We start from the raw sequence: 19,149 nt of genomic DNA, 5'->3' as shown, positions 1-19,149 counted from the left end.
ACATCGTTAATTTTTCAATTTTCTTTGTTAGTATAGCTTATTTAAAGGTAAAACGTTCACTTTGCATTGTAGAAATCATTCCAAGTCAGAGTTGCCGACATTCGGACACTTGTGTTGCACGAACATGTAAACATTATCACTCTGGCGCCAGATATCAGCAGTAACTTATCAGCAACCTCTAAGTAAGTATGTAAGTAAGTAAGTAAGGTATTTCAGGGGCAGGTACATATAAGTACAGTTATCATACATAGTGTAAATTACCTGACATAACCCAGAAAAAGTCAGAAAGGGACTTATTTCCATTGTGGTTCTGGACATTTCCACACAAGCAGAAATATCGGAATTATTTTGAAGATATCGGAAATACATGGACAAATACAACTGCCTTTTAAAAAATATCCACTTTAAGCAAGTAAAAATCAAGATAGTTGGTGGTAGCACCTAATATACATATTATCGCCACTATAATAACACATCATCATGACTCCACAATACACATCGTCGTCATGACAAAGAAATTCATCAAAATATAAGTATATTAAATAAATACGTTTATTTATCTCTTGTGTTCCTATGGGATAAGACGTTCAGAAAACTTCCCAAATTAGAAACTGGAGAATATACTTATCTTCACGAGTATTGCACTTCCCCCATTGCTGTGTGACCCTTGTGGGTTTAGCGCTTAGGTATGATTACAGTAATAATGCATTTCCCCCACAAAAATAATAGTAATTTAGGTAAGCAGCTTATAGATATCCTGCTTAACATGTACTTAAGTTTGTATTCATATTTGTATCACAAATCGCATATATTGACCCATTATAATGACTTAACTTAAAAAATCCCAAAAAGTCTTGAACAGAAATACTATACAGTATTTTCAGCTGGGTCCCTATATTATGTGTCTTATATGGACATATATATACATGTATATATATATATATATATATATATATATATATATATATATATATATATATATATATATATAGATTCTAAACATCCTAAGATGATGTTTGAAGACTGATTATAAAAGTTATGAAAAATAGCCAGTATTTGTCTACCTATATATGTGTTAATATATTTACAGTGTACTTATGTTAATGTATTTACAGTGTATGTGCTTGTGTTATTAAGTTTAGCATGTGTGTTCAGTATTCAAAAAAATACTTTAAAGTACAGATTTCAGTGACATAAAAGACTCTGTAAAATCATATATATATATTAAATGTCCTTAATAAAGCTTAGTATAAAATAGATATGAAGTTTGGCTTATATGAGAAACTATGCTCATATATTTTTAAAATATAAACTCACTTTAATATTACAGAAAACACCAGATATTGAAAGTCTTAAAAAATCACAAGAGAAATATGGCAATGGCTAATATGAGAGTGCAAGATCGTATGCAGGTGATCAGAAACCATTTAGGTTTGCACTCCAGCACAAATCGAAATGTCATTACCATTTCTAAAAATGTAAGTATTTATTTTATGGCTTAAAATATTTTTCAGTATTTAGTAGTTCTTGTTAATTTAGTGTATAGTTATAACTATCGTCCTTAATGTTGCATTTTTTAATTTTAATTTTCTGTCAAAACGCCACTTTGAAGGTGATGTTTAATGTGCTTCAAAGCAGCTTAAAGGCATAAGGCTATAGAAACAGCTGACCTATGTTTAGTACAAGCAACGCTGTATCCAACAAACCCAAACTGTATTCAATGTAACACTTTTTAGTGAGCCTACACTATCTGAAAGATTTTTGAAAATTTTAGAAGTCATTGGCAGTTCTGAATACAGTACTGTACTTTGATTTCTTAAATAGGAATTATTTAAGGTGAATATCTGTTACCTGGAGTTTTAATATTTAAAGTTGTATGCTACTGGTAAATCCTACAAAGCTTTTTTATTATCTCTTTCAACATGTGAAACTTTGGAAATAATATAACACTTATGTGTACTATGTACTTTTAAGCAGGTAATACACATAAATATCAATCCTTTCAGTGCAGGAAGAACATTCCCTTCAATGCTTCCTCTAGGCAAGATGGTCTAGTGGAAGCACTCCAGGCAGACTTGGCTCAGATAGGTGTGAGTGATGTGGAAGTGGAACCGCCACCAGAAGGAATGACGGAAGAGTATACCACACTGCTTACTCCAAAGGCTGTCAGATTTGTAGCTGACCTCACTAGAGAGTTTAATACTCAAGTTGACCTAGTAAGTTACTGTAGTGTGTTTCATGTACACACTGTAGCGGTAGTCTTGTGTTCGTTCATTTGTTATCAATATCTTACCATTGTCTTCCTCCGTCATGGGTTTTTCTCCATCTCTCTTAAATTCTTATGTTCTTAAAGGTTTTGTTAGTGGGATGGATTGAAAAGGACCTGCCAAGTATGGGCCAACAGGCCAGCTGCAGTGGTCCTCCTTTCTTATGTTCTTATGTTAATTTCACTGACTGGAGAACCAAATCTAGATAATGCCTCTGGCAAAACAGTGATAGTGTGAATAAGGGTGACTTTTTATTATACAACATGTGGAGTGGAAATACCATACTCGTTAACAAGATTTAGTTGCCTAAAGAATTTATTAATTGCAAAATTGGTCAGTTTTCCTACTGAGAACACTAATAATAAAAGAGTATTGAAAGGTATTCATTCTGATGTTATGTTGCAGTGTCATGATATTTTTACAGATGATGAAAGAACGCCTGAGGCGAAAGGTAGAGCTGGATATTACTGGCAATCTTCCAAACTTTGCAAATTACAAGGTAAAGAAGACATTCCATTTTTATGTATATATTATATTTGCATATCTTATGTTGTGCTCTTGTAAGAAATCAAAACTTCTTTCTCATTACTTACCAGCTAACTGATAAAATTTTGGATTTATATTGCAAGTCATTCTCACATCTTTTTTATATGTGTACTTATTTGAACATTGCTTGGACTTACTAAGATGCCTTCCAGCTGTGCTTTTATTTGCTTATTAGCAGTTAAAAAACATTTTTTAGGCTTATGTATGCCTCTCTAACTTAACCTTTTATACATAAACTAGTTTTTTCTAATCACAGGCAATGTTTAGAAAGTGCTCTTAGGAATTTTGTAAGAATATGTATATTGGCAGTTTGGAGGGATATATTGTGTATCTTTATACGTATATACTTCTAAACTGTTGTGTTCTGAGCACCTCTGCAAAAACAGTGATTATGTGTGAGTGTGGTGAAAGTGTTGAATGATGATGAAAGTATTTTCTTTTTGGGGATTTTCTTTCTTTTTGGGTCACCCTGCCTCGGTGGGAGACGGCCAACTTGTTAAAAAAAAAAAATAAATGTTACAAAGTGAGAATAGGTTGTATATTACCATACATTACAGTGAACCAACCTTCTTTGTTTCACTCTTCAGTTCTTGAGTAAATAGCACTAGTGTGGAACCCTTGCCTGGAGAGTTTACCTGGAGTTACCCAGTCAAATTCAAGATGAAGCCAAAGAAATAACTCTCTCATCCCTGGAAGAATGCAAAATAAAACTTGATATGATTACAACATTCAAAGAATTTTGGAGAATTCATAGGGTGTTAAAAAACAGTTTCTGCTAGGGATGATTTTAGGACAGTGACACACTGATGGTAATTGAGCACCTATCCAATCTCGGACTTAAGGAAGCAGTGCTTCAGTGAGAGGGCAGTAAATATAAAAGTGAAATGAGATAGACACAACACAATAAGGAATATTATCAGTTTTTGGCTTCTTGCAGAATTTTTTTTTGTGTTTTTCAGTTTAAAGTTTACTACAATCATCTCCCCCAAAAAATCCAAGCAAGCTGACCTACCTGAATCACAGTCGCTTCATATGTATGACTTAAATTAGTTATTAATTTCAGGTACAGGAGACTAATTGGAGAGTGGATCCAGTACCAGAGAGACTTACGTGTCGTAAACTTGACCTGGGGGATGTATCACCTGCTAACACTGACAAGTTTATAGAGGCATTACAGTGTGATGTCAATGGTATACAAACTGACTTTGATGATGGTCACTGTCCTACTTGGCGTGCCCAACTCCGAGGACTTAACAATGTTTGTAAAGCTGTGTTTGGTCTCATCCCTGGAGTGGGAGACATAAGCCAAGTACCAGTCTTAATGTTACGTCCTCGTGCCTGGAACATGATTGAACACAATCTTCTTGTAAGTAGAGTAGTTTTGTTAAAATATGGAATTTTTTAACATACCAATCATCTCCCACCATCATTTATTTAATTACTGTCTTGCCAGAAACACACTAGCATCACAATTTAGATAGCCCCTCTGAGCTGCATCATCCCCACACCTCCTTTAGTGTGCAGGCACTGTACTTCCTGCTGATTGATTTCATGAATCCCTTCATAAATGTTGATTTGCACTTTTATGCCTATTCTCATACAAAAACTAATGTAGATATTCACAACTTACCCCCAAGTTGGAGATGAAACTAGATGATGTTTCAGTTCGTCCTGAACTATTACCAAATTACTACATGATAAGGATCCATCTGAAAATATTCCTTAGTTTCATCTGCAGTGTGTGAGTGGTGTGAATTGTTATATTTTGGATACACTAAGCAGAATCTAAATTATCTTACATTGATATTAAATTTGAATCTTTAAAGCAGTACAAAAGTTAATTGTGTTGCTTTTTGTTAGCAACTTAACCACAACTGTAATAAATTTTACAATTCTGTATTATAGTTTTAATCCTTTGTTGTTTTTTCTTAAAAACTTTCACTTCTCTCCTTCTTTTAGATTTCTATTTAAAGTGAATAATAAACTGTATGTAAAAAAAAAAGTTAACTTTAACTAAAACAACACTACAGTTAGAGAGGAGCAGGTATTCAAAATCAAAATCAAAATTTTTATTTCTTTGTGTACTATACAACTATAGTTTATGTGTAATAAAGTATTGTTAAGCACAAAGAAAGCCATTATCATGCATGAACATTTAGGGCAGAGCATGCACGAGCATTTTGGGCATTACAGGAGAGAGTATTTCAGGTTGATGGTAAGGAAGTGCCAGGGCCTCTTTTTGACTTTGGACTCCTCATGTTTCACTGTGCTTCACGTCTACTCACCGCCAAGAGTGGCCCTTTCTTTTACCTCTCCAAACTTGAGGGAGCTAATGAGGCTAGAGTTTGGAATAATATATTTTGTTGGACTCAAGAAAAACTGAATATTCCTCAAGGTTTGTACCATTATTGTATCTTTTCATGTATCCATACCATGTTGTACATGAATGGTGTCCATAGTGGCTGAGGCAGCACGCTGACAATCGGGTATAAAGACATGTAATGCATAGTGAGCCTCACATACCATGTTTTCCGACATATAACGTGTATTCTTTTCCACAAAAAGTCTTGGAAAATCACCCTGCACCTTATATGCTTAAGGTCAGGGTCATGGGTAGTCTTTGGGTTATGCTTTAGCATTTGTTTACTAACGTTATGTTACAACTGCTTGGAAACATCGTCTTATATGCTCGTGCATTTTATATGCTGGAAAATACAGTACCCTACATTGCATGTATGTCTATCTTTTCTGTGTCATAGTTCATTGTGTATTAATATGTTTTGTTAAGCAAGTTTCCTCTGTCATGTAGAATTTTTGACATCATGGTCTAAGTCATGGTATCTCATGTATTTTCCCCAGCATGAAGAGGTTTATCACCTTCCCATGAATATGGTGACAGTATGTCGGAGAATCAAAAATACTCTGGTAAGATTGCTGGTGTTTTTTTTCTGTCTCATGATTATGTAAGATGACAGGTAAATCTTTCTGTCTCATGAACATGTAAGTTGACAGGTAAATCTTTCTGTCTCATGAACATGTAAGATGACAGGTAAATCTTTCTGTCTCATGAACATGTAAGATGACGGGTAAATCTTTCTGTCTCATGAACATGTAAGATGACAGGTAAATCTTCCTGTCTCATGAACATGTAAGTTGTTAGGTAAGACACATATGCAACAGTTAGGTATCTTTATTTCGAAACGTTTCGCCTACACAGTAGGCTTCTTCAGTCGAGTACAGAAAAGTTGATAGAAGCAGAAGATACTTGAAGACGATGTAATCAGTCCATCACCCTTAAAGTTTTGAGGTGGTCAGTCCCTCAGTCTGGAGAAGAGCATTGTTCCGTTGTCTGAAACAATATGAAGTTGAAGTGATAGGATGGAGCCTTATATAGTGCCAGGAGGTGAGACGTAGGTTGCTTTGGGAGGGCAGGTCCCTCTCAAACCCAGCCGTTCTCACTAGTAGAGGTTGTCGAAGTTGATGGTCTGTACCAAGATACCCTTGTGTTGCAGTGTCTGACAGTGAGAACGGCTGGGTTTGAGAGGGACCTGCCCTCCCAAAGCAACCTACGTCTCACCTCCTGGCACTATATAAGGCTCCATCCTGTCACTTCAACTTCATATTGTTTCAGACAACGGAACAATGCTCTTCTCCAGACTGAGGGACTGACCACCTCAAAACTTTAAGGGTGATGGACTGATTACATCGTCTTCAAGTATCTTCTGCTTCTATCAACTTTTCTGTACTCGACTGAAGAAGCCTACTGTGTAGGCGAAACATTTCGAAATAAAGATACCTAACTGTTGCATATGTGTCTTACCTAACAACCTGTCGGTATTTTATACCATTTTAATGTTCAACATGTAAGTTGACAGGTAAATCTTCCTGTCTCATGAACATGTAAGTTGACAGGTAAATCTTCCTGTCTCATGAACATGTAAGTTGACAGGTAAATCTTCCTGTCTCATGAACATGTAAGTTGACAGGTAAATCTTTCTGTCTCATGATTATGTAAGTTGACAGGTAAATCTTTATGTAAGTTGACAGGTAAATCTTTGTCTCATGATTATGTAAGTTGACAGGTAAATCTTTATGTAAGTTGACAGGTAAATCTTTCTGTCTCATGATTATGTAAGTTGACAGGTAAATCTTTATGTAAGTTGACAGGTAAATCTTTCTGTCACATGAACATGTAAGTTGACAGGTAAATCTTTCTGTCTCATGAACATGTAAGTTGACAGGTAAATCTTTCTGTCACATGAACATGTAAGTTGACAGGTAAATCTTTCTGTCACATGAACATGTAAGTTGACAGTTAAATCTTTCTGTCTCATGAACATGTAAGTTGACAGTTAAATCTTTCTGTCACATGAACATGTAAGTTGACAGTTAAATCTTTCTGTCTCATGAACATGTAAGATGACAGTTAAATCTTTCTGTCACATGAACATGTAAGTTGACAGGTAAATCTTTCTGTCTCATGAACATGTAAGTTGACAGGTAAATCTTTCTGTCTCATGAACATGTAAGATGACAGGTAAATCTTTCTGTCTCATGAACATGTAAGATGACAGGTAAATCTTTCTGTCTCATGAACATGTAAGTTGACAGGTAAATCTTTCTGTCTCATGAACATGTAAGTTGACAGGTAAATCTTTCTGTCACATGAACATGTAAGTTGACAGGTAAATCTTTCTGTCTCATGAACATGTAAGTTGACAGGTAAATCTTTCTGTCTCATGAACATGTAAGATGTTATGTAACTCTTACAAATTTAAATTTACTATACACTTCTGTATTTTCCTGTGTTTCTTGGTAGTTTGTATTCCTGTATTGTTTCCTTGCCAATTTATTAGGCCTAGTTTGAGACTGCTGTGGGGGGCCATCATTCCTGGAATTATTAATAAACATAATGAAAAACAGTACAAGTATATTTTCAGTTACTTGTAAATTACCGTAATGAAAAATTTAATGAGCTAGGAAATTAATACTTTATTTGCTGTAACTTATTGCCACTACTACTACTACCTTCTTTCCTTCATTCCTTCCTTCTTACCTTCCTTCATTCCTTCTTTCCATCATCCCTCCCTCTTGCCATTTCTTATCTGCCTTCAGTGTACTCCATTAACTTCAGTTTTCCCTTTCCTTCCATTTCGTACTGCCGGTTTCCTTCTCACACTTCTATCTCTTCCCCATCTTTTAGGTTTTCCATGTAGTGCTGAATAACCCTGACTGGTATGGTGCTTTCCATTATAATAATAATAACATGCAGCAGTGGTCATACCATGATGAAAATTCACAATTTCTGTGAAAAAAAAAGGAACTCAAAGTGACTTGCAAGAAAATGGGAAAATGGCTTGCAAAAGCTTTTCAGAATCACCGAGGACACTTCAAATAACAGGAAAAATAACATGAAAAATGGAAGGGTTAAACTTAGCCATCTCCCACCAAGGTAGGGTGACCCAGAAAAGAAGAAACACTTTCACCATCCCTCACTCCATCACTGTCTTGCCAGAAGGATGCTGATACTACAGCTCAAAAACTACAACTATCCCCCACTCCTCTTTCAGAGTGTAGGCTTTATGCAACTATATTGAAAGCTAATGGCCTCTTACTATTGTAATGACAATTGATTTTGCATCTTCTGTATTTCAGGTTCAATCAAGGCCTGTGTGCTAATTGAAAATATTTTAGCATCATTTGAGATGGAGGAAATACTGTATGAACTACGTAACCATTCACTGGGTCTAAACTGTGGTATTTGGGATTACTCAGCTTCTTTTGTTAACAAGTTTGGTAAGTAACTGACGACAAAGTTCTGTTTGTTGTGTATTAGTAACCGATGACAAATTTCTGGTTGTTGTGTATTTTTATCGATATTGTTTTGTTTATCAGTAACTTGTTTTAAAGTAGATAGTGTACTAATTAAATCCAACTTCCCTAGAGATTATCTGTTAGATAAATGAAAAAAATGAGATTGAAGATTACGTTAATATTTATTATGAATTTTGGGATGGTGTCCTTCCTTATAGACATTGAGTTAGGGTTTAGCATCATTATTTTCAATCTTTTTTTCTCTTATCTATCTATATCTGTCTATCAATCTGTGTCTTTTAAGGTACTCTATTTTTAAAAATCAGCTCCCAAAATATTTGTACTTCAGAATAAAGTAACCATACAAATGAAATGGTGGCAAATAGAAAGAGAACAAGCTGATGAATTGTTACTTTTTGTGGTATTGATTTTTAAATATTAGCACCTTGTATATTATTTACTATATTTTCTGGCATATAACATGCATGACAGACATATCATAATGGTAAATCAGTTGCTGTATTTAAGGGCTAATGACCGTTTTACTTTACGCTGAAGCGTAACCCAAAGTAGGCCTACACTTGACCCCTGACCTTGAGCATATATGGCGCAGGCTGATGTTCCAAGAATTTTTTTTTTTTTTGGGGGGGGGGGGCATACCTCATGTGCCAGAAAATATGATATTTTTTTATGGTATAACTGAATAAATCTCGTCATTTAATATTTCCTTAACTAGGACATAGGAGTGATTTTGTTCTACCAGATCGTAATAAGTATGTTAACATGCAACGGCACTTTCTGCGTAAGTACATGGACTTGGTCATTCATACTTGTCACAAACGAGGGGCTCACGCTACTGGTGGTATGGCCGCTACCATCCTAGATTCTTGGTAAGTCTTTGCTAGTGGTCTTATATTTTGGACGACAAAGAAAAGCATACGTGTTAGTTTGCATATACAGCCTCTCCTCATTTAACGACGGAGTTCCATTCCTAAGGCCACATCAGTAAACAAATTCATCGCTAAGTGAGGAGCATACTGTAACGGTAGTGGGTTTGTGTCAACCATCTTTGATATTGTCTTAATGTCACTTTTGCACCATTTATAACATTTCTGGTATATTTTTTAATGTAAGATAAGATAAGATAAGATTTCATTCGGATTTTTAACCCCGGAGGGTTAGCCACCCAGGATAACCCAAGAAAGTCAGTGCGTCATCGAGGACTGTCTAACTTATTTCCATTGGGGTCCTTAATCTCGTCCCCCAGGATGCGACCCACACCAGTCGACTAACACCCAGGTACCTATTTGCTGCTAGGTGAACAGGACAACAGGTGTAAGGAAACGTGTCGAAATGTTTCCACCCGCCGGGAATCGAACCCGGGCCCTCCGTGTGTGAAGCGGGAGCTTTAACCACCAGGCCAGAGGAAATCAGCTCTAATATACGTACATTATTTAGGTATGCACACTGGTCAGAGAGCCTGTCATAAGTCTGAGTCATTGGTTAACGAGTACGCTGCTAAGTGAGGAGAGGCTGTACATATATATTTTTTTAACATGTTGGCCGTTTCCCACTGAGGCAAAAATTAATACATTTCGTTCAAAATTTAATACATATTAACTAAAGTTAGGTTACCCCTTGTTAAGTTTTGGAGGAATGAGCTATATTATGTATTATGTAGATTCTAGCAGGGCTAGATCAGGTTCCTAAGTTGGTTTCTTTTGCAGTATTAAAAAATGGCCTAACATGTTAATTCTCATAATTATATCAGTCTATTCAAAAATCTAAGGAAAACATTTTTACAAAAATTTGATTTGCTTAACTACCCTGACTTAAAAGCAAGACATTTATGTATATATACATACATATTGTACTGTAATGCCTACAGTATACATACCATATCTGTCAGGCCTCCAGTGCTGGAGTTCAACCCCTTCAGCTCTAATGCATACAAAAGCCATGAATAGTTATCAGCCTTAATGTTGTGTCGTTCAATAACATTTGCCTCTTGTGTAAGGTGACTAACACCCAGGTACCTACTGACTGCTAGGTGAACAGTGACAGCAGATGTAAAGTGACTAACACCCAGGTAGCTACTTACTGCTAGGTGAACAGTGACAGCAGATGTAAGGTGACTAACACCCAGGTAGCTACTTACTGCTAGGTGAACAGTGACAGCAGATGTAAAGTGACTAATGCCCAGGTAGCTACTTACTGCTAGGTGTACAGTGACAGCAGGTGTAAGGTGACTAACACCCAGGTAGCTACCTACTGCTAGGTGAACAGTGACAGCAGATGTAAGGTGACTAACACCCAGGTAGCTACTTACTGCAAGATGAACAGTGACAGCAGGTGTAAGGTAACTAACATCCAGGTAGCTACTTACTGCTAGGTGAACAGTGACAGCAAATGTAAGGTGACTAACACCCAGGTAGCTACTTACTGCAAGATGAACAGTGACAGCAGGTGTAAGGTAACTAACACCCATATTTTTTCTGCTTTACATTCATGTATTGTTTCCTCAGGGACCAGACTGTCATAGCCAAAATTACAGAGGCAAAATCACATGAAATATTGGCTGGTGCTGATGGCTTCATGGTCTATGATACACGTTTAGTCCCAATAATGAAAAAGGTAAATTTTTATTAATACATACATTGAAATGAACCACAGTATGGATGAGGTTAGAACCCACTTGCCATGGATTCTAACCTCACCCATACCTTGGGAACAAATCATGGTACAGGTGAGGTTAGAACCCACTTGCCATGGGTTCTAACTCTTCCCGTACTGTGATTTGTTTCCAATCGTGTTATTACGATTGGAAACAAATCATTAATACATTAGCTGGTTTTGACCAGGGCAGGGTGAGCCAAAACAAAGGAAACACATACACCATCACTGAATCACTCATGCTTGTTCTGTAGTGTGTTTCCAGAAGAGCAGAAACATAAGTCAGGTGACTCTGAACTGCAATATCCTTTTATTGATGTCTAATATGTGTGTACCTGTTTGTAACTCCATGGAAAAGCAGTTGGCTTCGCACAAGCTTAAATGTGAGACAGTCGTCTAAGTTTAACTCGAAGGTAGTTTTCCCTCGCCTCAAAGGGACTCGGCTCTAAGGAACATATACGCAGTTCCAGGGCTGTAGCAGGGGCAGCACCAAAAGGGGGGCTGAAGTGCCCTCAAAAATTCCATGAGTCAACAAAAGCTCAAAATAATAATAATAATAATACGTAAGTGATTTTAAAAATTTTTTTTTTTTTCAACAAGTCGGCCGTCTCCCACCGAGGCAGGGTGACCCAAAAAAAAAAAAAAAAAATCCCCAAAAAGAAAATACTTTCATCATCATTCAACACTTTCACCACACTCACACATTATCACTGCTTTTGCAGAGGTGCTCAGAATACAACAGTTTAGAAGCATGTACAGTGGACCCCCGCATAATGATCACCTCCAAATGCGACCAATTATGTAAGTGTATTTATGTAAGTGCGTTTGTACGTGTATGTTTGGGGGTCTGAAATGGACTAATCTACTTCACAATATTCCTTATGGGAACAAATTCGGTCAGTACTGGCACCTGAACATACTTCTGGAGTGAAAAAATATCGTTAACCGGGGGTCCACTGTACGTATAAAAATACACAACATATCCCTCCAAACTGCCAATATATGTAATAATATGTAATAAAAATAAAAATAATAATAATAATGAGGGGTGTTAATGTTTCAGTTTTATAACTAGTGTAAGTGTGCCTCTGGCAAGACGCTGATGGAGTGAATGATGATGAAAATTTTTCTTATTTGGGCCACCCTACCTTAGTGGGAAAGAACCAATCTGGTAAGTAAAAATAAAAAAATAATGATAATAATAATAAAAATGCTTTAAGAGAAGGCATTTAGCCCCCTCTTCCAAGCAGAATGACACTGAAATACAGTGCACCCCTGGTTAACGATATTTTTTCATTCCAGAAGTATGTTCAGGTGCCAGTACTGACCGAATTTGTTCCCATAAGGAATATTGTGAAGTAGATTAGTCCATTTCAGACCCCCAAACATACACGTACAAACGCACTTACATAAATACACTTACATAATTGGTTGCATTGGGAGGTGATCGTTAAGCGGGGGTCCACTGTACTCTGCATGAAAAGAGTCTTTCAGCATGTACACCTAAATGTCACCTGTCTCTGTACAAACATTGTATCATGCTGATATAAAATTATTATTATTATTATTATTATTATTACTATGTCCCTCCTATATAAAACTTCTGATGCCATCGCTGGGCTGTAGTAACTCTTTGACTTAACAACAAAGAAAAAGTTGTATGATTTTAGGATGTAACGTCATTGTATGAAGCAGAGTTTATTGTTAATGGAAGGTAAATAAGTCCAGGACAGAAAAAATAATTGGTGCTTTATTTAGATGGTAAAAGGAAAAATTAGTATATGAAATGTTTTTCTGCAATGTTTAAATATTAGACAGTCCTAGAGAGCAAGTAATGGTGAATGTGTTTTTAAGTATTTTGTTTTGTGTGCAAGGGGTGTGGACATACAGCAGGCATGTGTGAGTGTGTTAAGTAGGAGTGAGTGAAGATGAATGGTTTTTGGAACCTTGACGAGCTGTTGGAGTTTGAACAGGTTAATATTTTGTGAAGGGATTCAGGGAAACCAGTTAGCCAGACTTGAGTCCTGGAGGTGGGATGTATAGTGCCTGCACTTTAAAGGAAAGGTTTGGGATATTTGCTTCTTAGAGTGACATCTAAACTGTTGTATCTGCGTGCCTGTGCGATGGTGTGAATGATGGTGAAAGTGTTTCTTTTGCAGGTCACCCTGCCTTGGTGGGAGTTAAAAAACTGCACTTATAGAATTCTGTGCTTCTTTTGTAATAATGAATTGTTTTATTGGGCATTTGATACATTTTCTCACTTAATTTTTTGTAATGTTGATTAAATAATATTTTTTAGGTCATGGCTAATGTGGATATTAACCAGATTCACAGAAAACGAGAGGATGTACAGGTCACTGCTGAAGACCTCTTACAAATGCCATCAGGTAAGGAGAAATGAATGTAATAAAGAATTGAAATAAAAGTTTTCACTGCTTTGTATAAAACAATTTTGTTTACCTTTGATTACTTCTTCCACTGGAGCTGTACCTTCGTGTGGTAGTGGATGTCATGTAAACTATTTAGTTTTTTTGTTTTACAAACTTCATTGTACAAGCTACCAGCTGTTATTTGACATCATTTCATTTCAGCTTCCTTCAGCTAAATTTCATATCATGGCTTTCACATTCTAGACCTATAGGTGTAATATAGCCTTTCCTCAGTTAGCGGTGTACGTACTCGTTTACTGACGCCTCAGACGTACGTTGGGCTCTCTGACCAGTATGCTTACCTAAATAATGTATATTAGAGCTGATTTTCTCTATTCTGCTCTTACTTTTTCCTTCACACTTTTCTATAAACATACTTTATAAATTCATGTTTTGTTGATTACAGGTGGTGTTACTTTAGAAGGCCTGAAGCACAATGTTGCTGTGGGTATCCTCTTTATTGATGCCTGGTTGCAAGGCAGAGGTCATTATGTATATAAAGCAGCAGTTGAAGACTCGGCCACAGCAGAGATTTCTCGATCACAAGTATGGCAGTGGATCAGACACAGGGTGAGTCTGTAGGTCTCATGCACTATTGTAAGAATGTAAAATAATAATAAAAATTTACCACTCCATAACCTGTGTCTAGTGTTAAGTAGTCTGTAAGAATTGATTAACCTGCCCAAAATTCTCAGGCATGTTAGTGGCTTTCTTTGTACTTTACAACACTTTATAAAATGTAAATCACACATTGTAACCTTTGAAAAGAAATAAAATTCGTATCTGTATTTGTATGCCAAGTAACTTCTGATTATATAGAGATGCAGGACAATCTTCAGTGGACAGTTGAAATTCTTAATGGTGTTGAGAGGAACAAGAAGAATAGCAGAAACACGGAAAAACTGAATATAAAGAACAAAAAGACACAGTACCGTGACTGGAGTTATACACAAAAAACCCACATATACTGGCAGGCCACGCTTTAAAGTGCTGCACTTTACAGCATTTCACTAATGCAGTGATTTCCAGTTATACCCATTCTTCACTTATTCATATCTCCCACAATAAATATATTCACCATGTACTATAAACTAAGGACAAAAATATTTTAATTTAAGTAATGTGTGTACCATATACAGTGGACCCCCGGTTAACGATATTTTTTCACTCCGTAAGTATGTTCAGGTGCCAGTACTGACCGAATTTATTCCCATAAGGAATATTGTGAAGTAGATTAGTCCATTTCAGACCCCCAAACATACACGTACAAACGCACTTACATAAATACACTTACATAATTGGTCGCATTCGGAGGTAATCGTTATGCGGGGGTCCACTGTACATGTATATGCATTTTTTAGGCCTAGCTATATTGCTCACTTAATATCTGATAGTGTAAACATGTTATCAGGATTTTATATGCTTTTGAAAGTGAAAAAGGCTATGATTTCCTTTAAAGCAGTTTTTACTTTACAGCAGTAGCCCAGAACTTAACCTGCTGTACTTGTGACGTCTTTGTGTAGTTAATAGTCCAAGTTAGACTGAAACATCATCATAAGTTTCTTTCTCCTATATGCAGGTAATCTGTGTAGTATAGACTGAACATGTTAAGGAGTTGAGACTGAATATGTTAAGGAGTTGAGACTGAATATGTTAAGGAGTTGAGACTGAACATGTTAAGGAGTTGAGACTGAACATGTTAAGGAGTTGAGACTGAGCATATTAAGGAGTTGAGACTGAACATGTTAAGGAGTTGAGACTGAGCATGTTAAGGAGTTGAAACTGAACATGTTAAGGAGTTGAGACTGAACATGTTAAGGAGTTGAAACTGAACATGTTAAGGAGTTGAGACTGAACATGTTAAGGAGTTGAGACTGAGCATGTTAAGGAGTTGAGACTGAACATGTTAAGGAGTTGAGACTGAACATGTTAAGGAGTTGAAACTGAACATGTTAAGGAGTTGAGACTGAACATGTTAAGGAGTTGAAACTGAACATGTTAAGGAGTTGAGACTGAGCATGTTAAGGAGTTGAGACTGAACATGTTAAGGAGTTGAGACTGAGCATGTTAAGGAGTTGAAACTGAACATGTTAAGGAGTTGAGACTGAACATGTTAAGGAGTTGAAACTGAACATGTTAAGGAGTTGAGACTGAACATGTTAAGGAGTTGAGACTGAGCATGTTAAGGAGTTGAGACTGAACATGTTAAGGAGTTGAGACTGAGCATGTTAAGGAGTTGAGACTGAACATGTTAAGGAGTTGAGACTGAACATGTTAAGGAGTTGAGACTGAACATGTTAAGGAGTTGAGACTGAACATGTTAAGGAGTTGAGACTGAACATGTTAAGGAGTTGAAACTACCATGGTTAAAGTTTGTGGAAACCAATATACATACCATGCTTACTAGTCAAATTGTTACCATATACTGTAGTTTTTATTTTTTTTATTCTTAATGATTTTTTGTGTAAATGTTTCAGAAATCATGACTTTTTTACCTTTCAGGTAAGACTAGAAGAAAGTGGTGATGTCATCAGCAGAAGTCTTGTACAGAAGCTGATTAAAGATTTCTTATCTTCTGTCATTACTTCAAGCGACTCTGTATGTGTGAAGTCACTCTGCGACAAGGAACGATTATGGACTTCTGCTAATATATTTGAAGAGGTTGTAACTAAGAGAGACTTCCCTGAGTTTCTAACAACATATTTGAACCTTGATCATACCTTCTTAAGTTATCAGAAGAAACTGTTAGAATAGGAAAGCCTTTATCACACCTTATTATGTTATTGGAAGAAACATTCAGGTAGAAATCTCTTCTCAAAGCCAGATGTGAAATTTAAATTGTTTTTGTTAGCCTTATTGGTTTATTAAAATCACCTTCCAGTATGATTGTTTCTACTACTGCTCAATTTAGGATCAGTTTGGGTTGTTATTGCAAAAAAAAAAAAAAGCAAGGTAATCGCTTCATAACAGTGTCATCCTAAAAACATGAGAACTGAGAAGAGTTTCATTAGTTTAACTACCATTATAAAATCACTTATTATTCATTTTTTAAGTATAAATTTCCCTGTACCTGAGTACAGTGGAACCTCGGTATACGATCAGCTCCCTATTCGAATGAAACTCAGCTCTCAACCAAACAAATACGACCTGTCAGAACTTCACTGTAAACTATTTCATGTTTCTTCGTATATTTTGGTGTTTTTTTTGTATTATTTGTATAAATAAGCCACCATGGGGCCTACAACGATTAGTGATAACATCCAACCAAACAGAAAATTGGTTGGGAAGAACTTGTTTGATACTCGAACGGAGCGGCACTTGAACAGCCTTCTGGAATAAATTAAGGTCGCATACAGAGGTTCCACTGTATTTAAAATGATAATGAGATACTGAGGCAAGTAACAAAGGTGGTGCTAAGTAACAATGCAAAGAATTTATTCTCAGTAAACCCTCAATTTAACGAGTCCCGATTTAATGGACTTGAGAAATATGGGTGAAAATCCACCAGGTCAATGGATTCAGAAACAGTGGATAAAGTCCATTTGTTATAGAATTGTCAACTAATGTTACAATCACAGCTAAACAATCTCAACTCTTCCCCCTTCCTGCCCTCCTCTATTAATCTCTTAAGTCAAGAGTTTACTTAATAATATAATCTTATAGTATCTCAACTGTCTCTTGTAATGTGAGAATTTACAGATGTATGTACTAATAATGACATTATTACCTTATTTTTGCCAATTATATTTGGTGTAATGGTGTACTGTTTATATTTTTTAATAAATGCAGGAATGAACTGAGTGATATTTGCAGTTTGCTGTTAGAGTGTGAGCAAGGTAATATTTCTTAATGAATTTAGGGAAAGTTAAATGGACTTGAGTCTTGGAGGTGGGAATATAGATCCTGCACTCTGAAGGAGGGGGTATTGCAGTTTGGAGTGTCATTTAAACTCTGATGTCAACACACTTCTGGCAAGACAGCAGTTGAATGAATGATGGTGAATATTTCCCCCTTTTTTTTTTTTTTCTGGGTTGCCCTACCTCAGTGGAAAATGGCTGGTATGTTAAAATGAAAAGTCAACAAATTTTAACTTCTTACACAAATAACCCGCACATAAAAGAGAGAAGCTTACAACGACGTTTCAGTCCAGTGTGACTTTGTAAATGGTCCAAGTCGGACCGAAACGTCGTCGTAAGCTTCTCTCTTTTATGTGCGGGTTATTTGTGTATCGTTTCAGTCATGGTATTGTGCCTTTTTGTTATTTAACTTCTTATCCAGTTCAAAAACCAAATTGCTTGTTTTTAGCTATCTTTGATGTGACGATCACAAATCTGAGCTTGTTTAGTCTGTATCATTTAAGTTTTTTGAACACTTACGATCAATATTTTGGCTATTTAAGGATGAAGAACCACATGATATATATGTGTAAGCAAAGTAACATTTTGTGAAAGGTTTCAGGGAAACTGGTTAGCCAGACTTGAGTCCTGGAGGTGGGAAGTACAGTGTCTGCACTCTGAAGGAGTCCAGATGCCCAGATTCAAAATTCAAAGTTTATTCTCTATAAGGATTACAATGCTGGGTTTACAGAATTTGGTTATTGTGTGGTTTACATGTAGTAAAATAATAATTACAGAGTGTACCACTAGAACACCTAGCATGGCTAGGCATTTCGGGCAGACTTAGATTAAATCTTTAAGTTTAAAATATTACAAAATTATGAGGTAAGTTGGTATTATGGTTAAGTGACTAAATACTAGTTGTGAGTTTAGCAATGTGAATGCTTTTGTTTTGGCACAATACATAGTTTCAGATATACACATTATCTGAGGTAAAGAGTTGAAAGTTTATGTAAGGAGAAAAATATTGTACATTATTATGGTAAATAAAATTTGAAGAAAAAAGACTAGTTTTATTTTTACATGTTTTAAGATAATCTGTATCCTTCAAGGGAGGTACCTTGATGGCAGTGAAAAAAGTCTTGGTCCAAGGAATTGAAGCTGTAGTGCCCTTCCTTGGACTCAGCCAGGCGTTGTATGACCCCTACGGGTTTAGTGATACCCCTCGATAATAAAAAAAGTTCGTCTTGATGAACACTGGGAGTTCAAATTACTATATGTACTATTATTTCCATTGTCTCATGTCAAATGTGAGGTGAAGGGGGACCTTGTTGCTGGTGGAGGGGCTCTTCATCCAGGGTATTGGACCTGTCTTCCACTTCTATTGATACTGGTTGCTTCCCTATTCCCTACGGGTACCTCTCAAGGAAGGTTCCTTGATGCTGGTGAGGGGCTCTTGATCTAGGGAATTGGATCTATGTTCCAGTTCCCTGAATTAAACCTGAATATCTTCCACATCCCCCCACAAGCGCTGTGTAATCCTATGGGTTTAGTGCTTGCCCCTTGATTATAATAATAATATTC

At 36.3% G+C, this 19,149-nt stretch overlaps 1 protein-coding gene across 3 annotated transcripts; it reads left to right on the top strand.

Moving 5' to 3' along the window:
- Positions 1 to 35: 35 nt before the first annotated feature.
- On the top strand, positions 36 to 18,630 carry LOC128699801 (malate synthase-like). Of its 3 annotated transcripts, none has more exons than XM_070102419.1 (12): positions 36 to 190; positions 1,331 to 1,478; positions 2,007 to 2,216; positions 2,692 to 2,766; positions 3,877 to 4,179; positions 5,022 to 5,208; positions 8,469 to 8,609; positions 9,364 to 9,517; positions 11,153 to 11,261; positions 13,600 to 13,687; positions 14,136 to 14,299; positions 16,232 to 18,630. In XM_070102419.1, the coding sequence occupies exons 2-12, from the start codon at positions 1,374 to 1,376 to the stop codon at positions 16,481 to 16,483; spliced, it is 1,788 nt and encodes a 595-aa protein (XP_069958520.1). In that variant the 5' UTR covers positions 36 to 190; positions 1,331 to 1,373; the 3' UTR covers positions 16,484 to 18,630. The 3 variants fall into 3 exon arrangements, with proteins under 3 accessions (XP_069958520.1, XP_069958519.1, XP_069958521.1); XM_070102418.1 differs by having other exon boundaries at positions 37 to 182; XM_070102420.1 differs by lacking the exon at positions 36 to 190 and adding an exon at positions 269 to 533.
- Positions 18,631 to 19,149: the final 519 nt, after the last annotated feature.

This window comes from Cherax quadricarinatus, chromosome 81 (genome assembly GCF_038502225.1).
Source record: "Cherax quadricarinatus isolate ZL_2023a chromosome 81, ASM3850222v1, whole genome shotgun sequence".
NCBI lineage: Eukaryota > Metazoa > Arthropoda > Malacostraca > Decapoda > Parastacidae > Cherax > Cherax quadricarinatus.
This window is presented reverse-complemented; position numbering and strand designations above follow the sequence as displayed.